We start from the raw sequence: 12,928 nt of genomic DNA, 5'->3' as shown, positions 1-12,928 counted from the left end.
CCATAAAAATAATCATACTGTGTAAAATAAGCATTCATGTCAAAAATACTTTTTTTTAACTTCACTAGTTTTGGCACGTATTGTATTTTGCATGTGGCACCATTGTTTTGTGTTGGAGAACACTTGGTTTTATCCATAGACTATTCATTTTCCTTCGTAATTACAAAAAAAGATGGAGACTTCATCTGAAATCTATACTGCTGACAGGAGCATAGTATGAACATGCAAAACTGACAATTACTGTGGTGGTTGTATATAAATACAACTAAAATCAACTTAAATTTGTAGTTTAGAGTTGCCCTACATGCCAGTATTAACTATATTACACTGCTATTCTTTCCAGCAGAAACATCCAGCTGATGTGGTTATCTTTTAATCACAAACCATTCATTTTCCTTGCCTTCTCAGATACCTAATTTCCCAACTATCCCACACTTAGTTGTAAAAAACTGAAATTCTCACTTGACATTCGTGGCGCTCTAAAAATCTACAGCACAATTAAGATGAAATTTAGGAAGAAAATATATCAACTAATTAGATACTATAAAAATTCCGCACTGATTGGGTTTTATCGTGGAATTTGGATCCATCTTCCCACAGATTACAAAAACCCTTTAATAAAGACCTTTAGCCAATGGCATGAGTGTAGTAGCTAAAACTGAAATATAAAGACAAAGTCAGTGACACACTGTTTTCCTTTAGATTTTAGTATTTAGGGACTCTCTCTCACGTTGTGTGTGACTATATTCAGGGGGCCTTAATATAAGAAGTGCAGATACTATTTCTAGAATAGTCATGTCAGTTAACCTCTTCAGATGTGTATCCTGCAAATAGTCATTCGTGGAACTATGAAAGTATGTTGCCATTTTAAATTAATTCTTCCCATTTGTTATCTCAATCTTTGTCTGTAATATTTGGAACTAACTCAAATAATTGCTTCTTCCCTTAAAGGCCTATTGCCAAACTTAGTTGTCAAAACTCTTAAGGCTTTCTACAATTAGCATGTTCGAGTATTTAACTGAGAGACTCAAGAGTATTCCAACTCAAATGTTCACATTTTTGCCCTTTTTACCTTTGAGGTGGAGAAATATATCCCAAAACCCAGTGTCTCTCTTCCTAAACTTGCACTGTCAACCCTAGCTATAAAAATTAAGAGGCCTTTGAATAATGCATTCCTAAATTGTGCAAATTAATCTTGCTCCAGAACTGTCATTAATAGAGCTTTCATTAAGTTTTACTTCTTCGTCGAGTAGTGTCCCCGAGGGTGCTCCACTCGAGGTGCTGGGCTCATCCCAGCGCCGCAAACGAAGAAACTTCCTTAGCACTGCTGGCCCGCGCATGCGCTCCTGCTGTCTCGCACCATTCGAGCCGTTACAGCTGAGCGCGGGCCGGCTCGTCAGTTTCCTTTCAACCCTCCGTGGCTGCAGACGGACCTAGGATGTGCTCGCTCTCCAGCCTGAGGAGAAAAAGGGATTTTTACTTAGAAACTTTATTTGAAACTTGGCAGTTTGTCGTTAGTGTAGTTGTTAATAGTTAGCCTAGTTAGTTTTCAAAATCTTTGTTTTCCCGTCCTAATCTTATAGTTTGTGTTCAGTAGCCTTAACAAAAAAAAAACAACAAAAAAAACCCAAAAGCTGTTTTCTTGTTGGCAACTTGCAAAGACCATGCCTGGCTTCAAGAAATATTCACAGTGTCAGGATGCCATGCCTGCATCTGACGGGCACTCGCGCTGTGTTAAATGTCTGGGGGACGGGCACATCCCGATGAAGTGCTTGCATTGTATGAAACTGACAGCGTGCGCCAGGTGTGATCGTGAAATGTGACTGAGTAATTTTATTCAATAAAGCCCTCCAGACTGATGCAGGCGAGCCGTCCTCCATTGCCTCCGAGACTCATGCAGCTCGTTCACCCACAAAGGAGCTCCACAAGCCGGCTGGGGCTACCGTAGTGAAGGAGCATGGGGGACAGACTGGGCATCTCCATATAAGCGTAAGAGGTATACGCCCTATAACAAACAGAGACCCTTCTCTTACGCAATATTCCGAGCCAAACCATATGAGCAGCAGAGGCCAAGACAACGCCAACAGAAACGAAGACAACAGCCTAGCAAGGCGTCCAGCCACCAGCAGGGGCGACAGCAAGTTTGATGGATCAGTTGAGGGACTGCGCATCACCCCTTTGTCGGGAGCTTCACACAATCCGCTAGCTTTATTCCATCATCGGCTGAGGCCTTATCAACATCGCTGGTCTGATTTCCACCGACCGATGGGTCAATGACATAGTTGTTTCAGGATATGCCATCCCTTTCAACTCAATCCCCTCTCACTCCCCACCCTCCCCGCCCCTTTTCAGGGACCCCTTTCACGAGATGCTTCTACGGCAAGAGGTGTCTTGACTACTTACTATAGGAGCAGTGGAGAGGATACCCATTCAGTTTTGGGGGAGAGGTTTCTATTCTCGGTAGTTCCTCACCCAGAAGAAGTCAGGGGGTTGGAGGCCTATCCTGGACCTACGCTGGCTCAATTGTCACTTGCGGAAACAGAAATTCAAGATGGTCACGTTAGCCTCTATCATTCCAGCTCTTGACAAAGGGGATTGGTTCGCGTCCCTTGACTTGCAGGACGCCTATTTCCATATAGCAATTCATCCGGCCCACAGGTGATTCCTTCGTTTTGTAGTGGGTTCAGATCATTACCAATACTGAGTGTTACCCTTCGGTCTGTCAGCAGCGCCACAAGTGTTTTCCAAAACCCTAGCGGTGGTAGCTGCTTACCTTCAACGCCTCAATATCACAATCTTCCCGTATCTTGACAACTGCCTATTGAAGGCCCCTACTTGCGAAGAGGCTACATGGGCAGTGACCACCACCATGACGGTGTTCGAGGTGTTGGGCCTCATAATCAACTTCGGCAAATCGTCCCTGACACCGAGTCAGGACTTGGAATTTATTGGTGCGAGGCTCGATGCACTGAGCTCAAGAGTATACTTACCCACAACAAGGTTCGAGTTGATTCAGTATTTGGTTCAGACTGTCAGTTGCTCCCAGATCCTGCATACTTATGTGCCTACAGCTGCTCAGACATATGGCTGCCACCACATATGTGGTGTCACATGCAAGACTTCACCTGCGCAGCCTCCAGCATTGGCTTTTCACTGTTTACACACCGGGGGTACACAGCACGGGCAAAACAGTATCTATTCCGAAACACTTCAGGACTTCGCTAACATGGTGGGACAATCCCAAAAATTTGCTATCGGGGTCCCCTTCCACGGACAAAAGCCCTCAGTGCAGATCACAATGGATGCTTCCTTGATTGGTTGGGGGGCCCATTTACAAGAACATCAAGTTCAGGGGCTCTGGACACCACAGGAATCCCTTCAGCACATAAATTTCCTTGAGTTGTGAGCGGTATCCGATGCATGCAGGCACTTCCTCCACAGGATCCGAGGTCTTGCAGTCCACATTCTCACCGACAATATATGCACTATATCAACAGGCAAGGCGATGCGCGTTCATGCCCCCTTTGCACAGAGGCTGTACGGCTGTGGAACTGGACAATCCGTCACCGTATAACCCTTACCGCATCGTACCTTCACGGCAAGGACAATATCATCGCCGATGCCCTCAGCAGACACTTCCTTCCTCAACACGAGTGGGAGTTATACAACCAAGTTGTTTGCGATCTTTTCCATCTCTGGGGGTTCCCGAGTATAGACCTCTTTGCCACTCGTCACAACAAAAAGTGTCATCGTTATTGTTCGCGAGCGGGCGTCAGCATGAATTCCTTGGGAGATGCTTTCCTACTCGATTGGGGTTGTCACCAGCTACTCTATGCATTTCCTCCTCTTCCCCTCATTCCAAGGGCGCTGGAGAAGATAGCGATGGAGGGTGCAACAGTGATTTTCATGGCTGACGCAATTGTCGAGAATGTCGGGTACTTGACCACAACACCTGCTGGTACGGTTCGACTTGCTGTCTCAACAGCACGGTACAATGGTGCATCTGGACATCGACCGCATGCACCTCACGGCGTAGCTCCTAACTGGCTTCAACCACCAGAAATGACCTGCTCTCAGTTAGTTAAAAGATTCCTTAAGGGGCTCGGGAGTCTGTACCCGACCTACACAATTCCACCGGAGCCGTGGGACTTAGCCCTGGTACTAGAAACTCTAACTCGTCCTCCCTTTGAGCTGTTAGCAACTTGCGACTTCCACATGCTCATGATGAAAGTGTCATTCCTCCTGGCAATCACTTTAGCATGTCGAGTTAGTGAATTGGCAGCTCTTTAGGTCGACCCACCGTACACATTATTTCCTGAACAGGGGATACTGCTTCGTGTCCATCCCCCCTTCCTTCCGAAGGTAAACTCTCAACTTTCATATAAACAAGCCCATAAGCTTGCCAACATTCTATCCAAAACCTCATTCTTCGCCAGAAGACTCGCGTTTACATAGTCTCAATGTCAGACTGGCACTGGCCTTCTATCTGGATAGAACATGCGCTTTCAGGAAGTCTTGGCATCTTTTTGTAGCTACGGCAGAGCATTCAAAAGGCCAACAGCTCTCTACACAACATATTTCCAACTTGATCACCTCTTGCATCACACGTTGTTATGCCCTATGGCATGAACCTTTACCGGGACGGCCTCGCGCTTATTCCACCAGAGGCATGGCCGCATCCACTGCTTACCTTAGGGGGTGCCCTTGCAGGACATATGCCATGCAGCAACTTGGTCATCTGCTCTTACCTTTGCCAGGCACTATGCCCTTGCGAAAATATTGAAGAATGATTCAGCAGTGGCGCAAGCAGTCCTGGCCACAGCGCAGAGACCATAAGTCCGAAGCACACAAATAGCATTGGACCACTGCTGTGTACTCATCTCTAGTGGAGCACCCTTGGGGACACTACTCGACGAAGAAGAGAGTTACTCACCCTGTGTAGTAACGTCTGTTCTTCAAGATGTGTGTCCCCGTGGGTGCTCCACCTCACCCTCCTCCCTGCTTCGGAGCTTCTGTTTTATTTTTCAGATGCTTCCAGTTGGGAGGAACTGATAAGCCAGCCTGCGCTCAGCTGTAACGGCTCGAATGGTGCGAGACAGCAGGAGCGCATGCGCGGGCTGGCAGGGCTACTGCTAAGGAAGTTTCTCCATTTGCGGCGCCAGGACGAGCCCAGCACCTCGAGTGGAGCACCCTCGGGGACACACATCTCGAAGAACAGACGTTACTGCACAGGGTGAGTAACTCTCTCTTTCTCTTCTTTCACCGTTGTTCTTTTTTGTGTGGCTGTAGAATTTCTTTTGGGGCAGATATTAAGCTTGGCTGTAGATAAACTGTATCGTGCTCTTGAGTTCTGTTTTTTTCCTTCGGATTTACATTTAATGGAAAAATTTTAATGCATTGATACTACAGTGATACATGCCTAGACAGGTAATTCATTCTTGGGCCTAATAAGAATAATAAAACTCATACTTTGGGGGTTGTCAAGGACAGCTTAATACAGTCACTTTAGCTAGTACAGGTTGAACTCTCTAGTCTGATGACATCCGTGGACTGGCATGATTTTAGTTAGCAGAATGTCCACTTATCATGTGTGTAGCCAAGTTTCCCATAGTCCCATAAAGTTTGTTTACAGCTAGCAGTACTGGCTCTGTGTTCTGTTATTTAGCTCCAATTTACCCATAAATGTTGTCTTAGAACCCAATAAGCAGTTGGTAAGGTTGCTAGACAATATTGACCTCCTGTGCTTCGACAAATTCTCTGGTGTGGCACCGGTCAGGTCCCAAAAATGAACTAGAGATGTGCAGCCTGTATTTTCAACTGGAGTGGTACAGAATGAGTGCTTTTAAGAACATACATGTGATGGGGTTTTGGTACACATGCTCTTGAGCATCTTCCATTCAAGGATATTTAAACACTTAGTAAAAGAAACCACATGATGTCCCTATGAAATATATTTGTATCATTACCCTTCAGATGCAGTAAAACAGTGGCAGAGTTTAATAGGATTCAGGTGTCTTGATGCTTTTTAAGCTACTAACCCTTTCTTCCTTATATTAAACATTCAGTTTTGAAATTGCAGGTTTTATCTGCAAGTATGCCAAGTGTTGAGTCTTTTACATAACCATACTCCATGCATTGGTGGTGATAGCTAGGGTGTGATGTTATTAAAAGTGCATGATTGCTAAAGCCTTAAAATCAGGCTTTTGTCTTAATCTATTTTTACACTGAGGGATAACAGTGCCCATGTGTCTTATGCATTGATATTTTCAATTATATAATGTGTACCTTGATAGATAGAAATCCTGGTAAGTGGAAGTTGAAATAATAGTTGGTACTCACTTGAAATAAGTAGTCCTAATTGGGTATCTTTTCTTTCCAAAGCTAAACTGCTTTTTGCCTGCATGGTACTAGAATGGGAGACAACCTGATGTTCTATGCATCTTATTTGTTTCTCTGGGATAGCAAAGTTGATCTTTTCAAATGTGTGTATGTATGCAAATCATATTTGTGTATGTTTGTATAGCCTGGTAGCTATAAGTAAGGTTCCGGAAATATTTTGCATAAGTGTGCAAAGCATAACTCTCCATTATTTCTCTTTCTATATAGATGTTGACAAATGAACAGAATGTTGTTAATCTCTTGGGAATAATCTAGATATTCAGTACATTTAAGAATAATGTTATACATTTACAAATATTTGAAAAGTGTAAACACTAAAAAGTGGATAGAATTATTTAGTTGAGTATTGGAGGATGGATGTAATAAGAAGCAATGGGGTACAATTATAAAACAGATGACTTAGCTTGACTTCCAGGGAAAATAATTCAATATAAAAATGTATTGTATTTCAGAAGAGTCTCCCTAAGAAAGTGGTGGAAGCTTCCATTTCCTGGGACTTTATACATTTCCTAATGTAATTTTTAATCAGAAATTCATTTTTAGATAGACTGAGAGACTCCAATTCTTTTCCATCACTAATTTCTATCATGTGTTTAATTTTTTCCAGTTTTTTAATAATAAAAGACCAGTCTAACTTATGAGCTGCTTTTTTTAAAGCACTTTTTATAGTAAATTCAATTTTCTCTTATGCCCTCTTAGCTTTACTTTCAGCTTTAGAATCAGAGACTTCATCCATTGAAGCTTTCTCTCCATCTTTGTTTTATGGTAAGACTGAAAACGAAATCTATAGACTAAAGTGGAAGAGTTGATGACTAATTGGCAGGGGCAGGAGCAACTGGCTCTGGTAATGGAGTATGTAATTAGCTCTTGAGGTGCGAGAGACCGTACTTCCTTCTGCAATAAACCCATGTTATAGAACAATCTAAAGAAATATTGACTAAAAATTGACTCATCATTTCTGGCATATTGGAGGTTACTAGTTTAGTGGTGGCTTTCTTTCCTTGGGGCCTGTGGCCTACCAAAAATTGCTGCCATGGCTAATTTAATCCGTTACATTCCATTATCACCTCCACCTACTTCCTATGTGACTGCTATTCCACATTGACCATCAAACTCTGGTTCTACTTAGGGCATTGAGCAGGATTGAAGCAACCATATGGAGAAGAAAGTAAGTGCTATGAGCAAATTACAGGAAGTAAAAGTGGTTATAGATGGAGCAGATGGGAAGCTGCAAAGGTGGGGTCAGGTGACAGGAGGATGAACCAAGTGGAAGAACTCAAGCACCAAGAATGTCTATAGCATCACCAAAGATGTAACTTCCTGGAGTTCAGCAGCCACAAAATAGGATGTTTCACCTAGCTGCTTTATCGGTTTTCAGCTAGCTCACTTCAGAAAAAAAAAATTTCTGTGAGGTCTGCTGCTGCATTAGGGGTAGCTTCCTACCACGTTGGGTTTTTTAAAGCCTTGGGATCTAACTCTTCTTTCTGATTCCCAATCAGAACTATTAAACATTTCCTATTGCTCAGTCTGGTCATAGCAAAAACAATGGCAAGAAACTGTTGGATAAAGGATCTTCATTCTAAAGTAGGAAATAGTAAGAGATTAAGGCCTGTTAAAATGTAATAAAAATTAAAGGTTAACCTGTGTCTTTGGTAATAGCTAACTTTTATATTAAAAAGATATGTTTTTATATATTTACCTGTTAATACTTTTGCTAACACAAGGGATGAGAGAAATTCTGTAGGATTTGGAAAATATCCTATTGCAAAGTAAAGTTAAATGTGAATTTTGCCTGTTTTTAGAGCAGTGAGGGGCAACCTAGACTAGTGAGTGGGCCATATGAGTGGCCCACCATCTTAGTGGGCTGCAAGATATTCATAACCAAGATGGTCTCCCAAGATAGGGTAGTTTTGCTAACTGTACTTGTGTACCTAGAATTTGCGGGGTGTGCCATTTGAATCATAGCAGCACTTGGATTGGATACAAAGGGAGTACACCACTCACATAGTCAGTGTTGTGTACAGTCAGCATGCACCTCACTTCATATGTCCTTGTTTTAATTGTGTATTACCTGCAGGGAAAAAAAACCTGAGAACCAGAATTTAGTAACCCTCCGTGAGGGGAACAGTAAACAAAGTGTCTCATGGGCCTCACATAGAACCTCAGTGGGCCACAGGTTGCCCACCATTGCTCTAGAGTTTGTATGATTTAAAGAGAATGAAAAAATAACATGCCCTTTTCACTGTGTTGCATGTTCTTCCCTTTCTCAACCAAAATGGAAAAACTCAGTCTGTAACTTCAAACAATTTTAATAGTGTTGATATCTGCCACATTTGTGGAGGGAGATTGTGTTTGAGTACTCTGGTTAAGCTAATTGATAGTGCTTTGTAGTTGTTTCAGTACGCTATTTTGAAAAGGTGTATCAGTGCAGGCTGTCTCTGTCTGATGGTCTTTCAATGATGTTCTTTGTACCTGATTCCTAGGCGATCTGCTGTTGCTCGGATTCAGGAACTCTTCAGAAGAAGAAAAGAAAGGAAAGAGATGGAAGAATTGGAAACCCTGAATATTAGACGACCTTTAATAAAGATGGTTTATAAGGGTCATCGGAACTCCAGGACAATGGTACAGAAATACTGCCCTGTTTTAAGAATGGAAGCATTGATATGTTAGACTAAAATAATTTAGTTGTTACACTCATATGCTTGCTAAAAAGGGATTGTATAACATCTTTAAGATCTTTTTTGTTGTATATTAGCTGTGTAACCACAACATTTAGCATTTTAGAGAAGATATCATGTATATTTCTCACGGCCATTCCATAATGTGCTTTAGCCTAAGCCTCCATAACATTGACTCAGGTTTCCTAGGTGGTTCTTCAAGTGATTGGGTGTGAACATACCTTCAATGGATGCTGTTGTCAGAGATGTTGTTTTCACTGACCAATACAGCCTCTGTTGTCACATACCACACTGTGTGTGGGTTTAAGAGGGCAGAGCCACTTCCAACCCTCTTTAGTTCCTTCTCATCACCAATGATAGTTATTGAAGCACTTGATTCTAGCTGGAAGCAAGTTCTTCCTTCACTCCTTGTAGACAGCCTGTTTTTTCTTAGAAGTTAGTAGTAAAGTAAGTGTGGTGTAGATAAATGTTAATATTATTAATTTTCAGTTTTAGGGTTTTTTAACTAAATTCCAGTATAAGAACCATACCTTGCTCTCTGGGCTGATAGCTGGGTAGCAAGGCAATGCTCTTAGCAACCTGCACTCTAGGTGCCTTGGGCAAGTCCCAGATTAGCGACAAGTGTCACATCTATAAAGGATTTAAGCCTACTCTGAGGATAGAGCATCCAAGCTTTTTCATTTTCCATTCTATAGTTCAATATGAAGGCGGTAAGCACTTTGCCCACTATCCAAGCCATTGTGTTTGAAATGGACTCCGAGTATTGCAGCTTTGGTATGGCATGTCCCATCAGAGATGTCTATAGCACCTTGTTCTCTATCATTCGTGCCATGTGTGAGAGAGCTTTCCAAAGGTTCGGTGCCCTGTTTGGCTAGATCGTTGGTACTGAAGTCACGTAAAGACTAGGGCTCTGGGGGAGGGTCTGAGACTCTCTAGCAAAGTTTTCATTTAAGAAGATTGGATCATAGACTTCAGAACCAGTGCCAGGTCTTTCAAGGCCAATTCCCTGAAACATTCATAGAAAACCACCAAGAAAAGGAATTAGTACCAGTACCAATGACACCAGAGTTGTATGTAGCTTACAAGATAATGGTTTACTTCTCAGTATCTATATCCCTGGTGGTACAGCAAGGTTTCCAACCAATACCAGTGCCTGGAGTTTCTACTTCACCTCTTTAAGAGTATACAGTACTATAACCTTCTATGGCCTGAGAGGTAAGCCAGGAACAAAATACCTAGTACATCCATCCCTAACTTCTGGCTGATTGTCTGGTTCCATAGGGCTCTGCTGCTCTGTTATTAGAAGACTTGGAGTGATATTCCTCTAATTCAGAAATGCAGTCTTTTGTGTTCTGATCTAGGTATTGCATTTCTCTTCTGTCAGACACTTGAGGGCCATGGATCTTGCAGTGGCCTCCTTTTAAGGGGGCAATGGCTTGGTCAAAGCTGCATCCCAGGCCCATGTCAGTGGCCTTTTTGATCCTCCTGCTTGGGCTTTCTCTCACCCACCTCAGTTAGTTTCCATGAGGGCACAAGCAACATTCTCCAGGATCTGGTACTGGCATTAAGCTGCTAGAGATCACTTGGGCAGCTCTTGGAGACATAGAGCAGTCATAACTTCAGCATCTCATGAATCTTCTGCCTCATCACTAGAACCAGTAAGTGACTCTCTGCCACCAGAATTTTACAGAGCGCACCTAGATCTACTGAGAAGGTTGAACTCTGTTCTGGAACATGAGGCAGAAAAGATCTATGAGAAATATTTAACCTTGGTATCTCTTGTGGCTTCAGTGACACCTTCCAGAATGGCTCTTCTGATTAAGCTAGTCATAGAGCTAGTTAAGGCACTCTGGCAGTCCCCTTTCCCTCCTTCCAACACTACACCTGACAGCTATCTCAGCTTTCCACCCCTCAGTAGATAAAATTTCTTTTTTTTCCAGCCCATGCACTATTGGGTTTCTAAAGGACTGGGACAGATTATTCCACTAGGTACAAGATTCTGTTCCCCCATGGGGTCTGAACATGTGTAACCTTGTATAATTTGTTGATATGTTCCCAATTAATATTAAGTTATTAAAGATCAGTGTGCAATAAAATACAATTTAGTTTTCAGGTTTAAGATTTTGTCAGTTACAGAAAGTCTATTTGATAGATGACAGGTAGGCAACACTTTGACTGATAATCAAACTTTTTTAAAAGAAAAAAGTAATGAGTTCATCAAAAGGCATGCAATTACAGTTACAGAGTACAGGCAGTCCCCGGGTTACGTACAAGATAGGGATTGTAGGTTTGTTCTTAAGTTGAATTTGTACGTAAGTCGGACCTGGTACATATTGTACCCCAGGTGTCCCCGATTCAGCTGCTGCTGAAACTGGCCAGCGGCTGACTACAGGAAGCCCTGCTTTGCCCCGGGCTTCCTGGAATCAGCCGCTTATCAGTTTCAGCAGCAGCTGACTTGGGGACACCTGGGGTAGAGCAGCTGGGGTGCTGCCAGGTTGGTCCCTGCAGCGCCGAGGTGCGGCGCTGCGGGGACCAACCCGGCAGCGCCCCAGCTGCTCTGTCCCAGGCATCCAGATTCAGCCGCTGTTGAAACTGACCAGCAGCAGTTAAATCGGACACGCCTGGGGCAGAGCAGCTGGAGTGCTGCTGGGTTGGTCTGGTAGTGCCGACCCTTGGCGCGGCGGGACCAACCCGGCAGCACCCCAGCTGCTCTTGGGGACGCTTGGGACAGAGCAGCTGGGGCACTGCTGGGTAGGTCCCTGCAGCGCCACACCTCGGTATGCCCAAGTCAGAGCAGCTCTGCCTCGGGTTTCCTGTAGTCAGCCGCTGGTCACTTTCAGCAGCGGCTGACTTGGGGACGCCTGGGGCAGAGCAGCTGGAATGCTGCTGGGTTGGTCCAGTAGCGCCGCACCTCGGTGCTGTGGGACCAACCCGGCAGCCCCTCAGCTTCTCTACCCCAGGCGTCGGTGAGAAAAGCCTGGTCTGCTGGGGGGGGGGGGGGGGCTTTTTTCACCGCAGAGGACGCGGGCGGCAGGACCGTGGCGCGTCTCAGCGGTCCCGCCGCCCGCGTCCTCCACGGCGAGAAAAGCCGCTCCGCGTCTCCCTGGTCTGCTGGGGGGAAGCGCCCCCTACACCGCCAGAGGCGGCGACAGTGGGTGAGGCACCCCGCACTAGCTGTGCCCTCCTCCCCCATTCGTAACTAGGGGTCCGACTTAAGTTGGATTGACGTAACCCGGGGTCTGCCTGTACTACAATTGTATTTACAAAGCCAAATTAAACCAAAATGTGCTAGCTAAGCTTAGTATTCCAAGAAACTTGTTATATGCAATTCCTTACCCTACTACAGGTTGAATCTCCTTTGCCCAGCACTCTCGGGACCTGAGTGGTCCTGAAGAACAGAGTTTGCCAGATGAGGGGAGGTCAAGGCTTCCTACCTTGCTGTAGGCTGTGCTTCCAGGAGGGGTTGTGCTCCCTGCTGCCTGCCACTGCCTTCAGCCACACACCGTGCCAGGCCTGGTCCAGGCTGCATCCCTCACCATGCCAGCCCTGCACAGGGGCCAGCCCCACTTACTCCAGCCCTGGCAAGGGTTGCATTCTTCTCCACCACCCCACAGCACCAGCCTTGGCTGCGTGCCCAGCTGACTCAGCCCCGGCTGGGTCTGAGCTCCCTATCGCTAGCCCTGTCCAGAACTGCGCTTCTGCACCACACCAGCCCCAATTGAGGCTGCTCTTCCCGCTGAGCCCTGGCCAGAGCTGCACTCCTGGCCCCCTACCCTACTACCTCCAACCCTGACTGGGGCTGCACTCCTTGCTACCAGCCCTGGCCAGGGCTGTGCTCTCCATTGCACTGG

The 12,928-nt window shown here is 44.8% G+C and overlaps 1 protein-coding gene across 7 annotated transcripts in view; it reads left to right on the top strand.

Annotated features, from left to right (window-relative positions):
- The window catches only part of DCAF6 (DDB1 and CUL4 associated factor 6), a 156,391-nt gene that overhangs the window by 134,237 nt on the left and 9,226 nt on the right, over positions 1-12,928 (top strand). For all 7 annotated transcript variants that reach the window (XM_075909054.2, XM_075909049.2, XM_075909043.2 and 4 more), the window contains one exon: positions 8,883-9,021. In XM_075909054.2, coding sequence (XP_075765169.1) covers positions 8,883-9,021 — 139 coding nt within the window. The remainder of the gene's footprint in view (positions 1-8,882; positions 9,022-12,928) is intronic.

This window comes from Pelodiscus sinensis, chromosome 1 (genome assembly GCF_052426305.1).
Source record: "Pelodiscus sinensis isolate ZL-2025 chromosome 1, ASM5242630v1, whole genome shotgun sequence".
NCBI lineage: Eukaryota > Metazoa > Chordata > Testudines > Trionychidae > Pelodiscus > Pelodiscus sinensis.
Note: the sequence above shows the minus strand (reverse complement) of the source record. Positions and strands in the feature narration are given on the sequence as shown.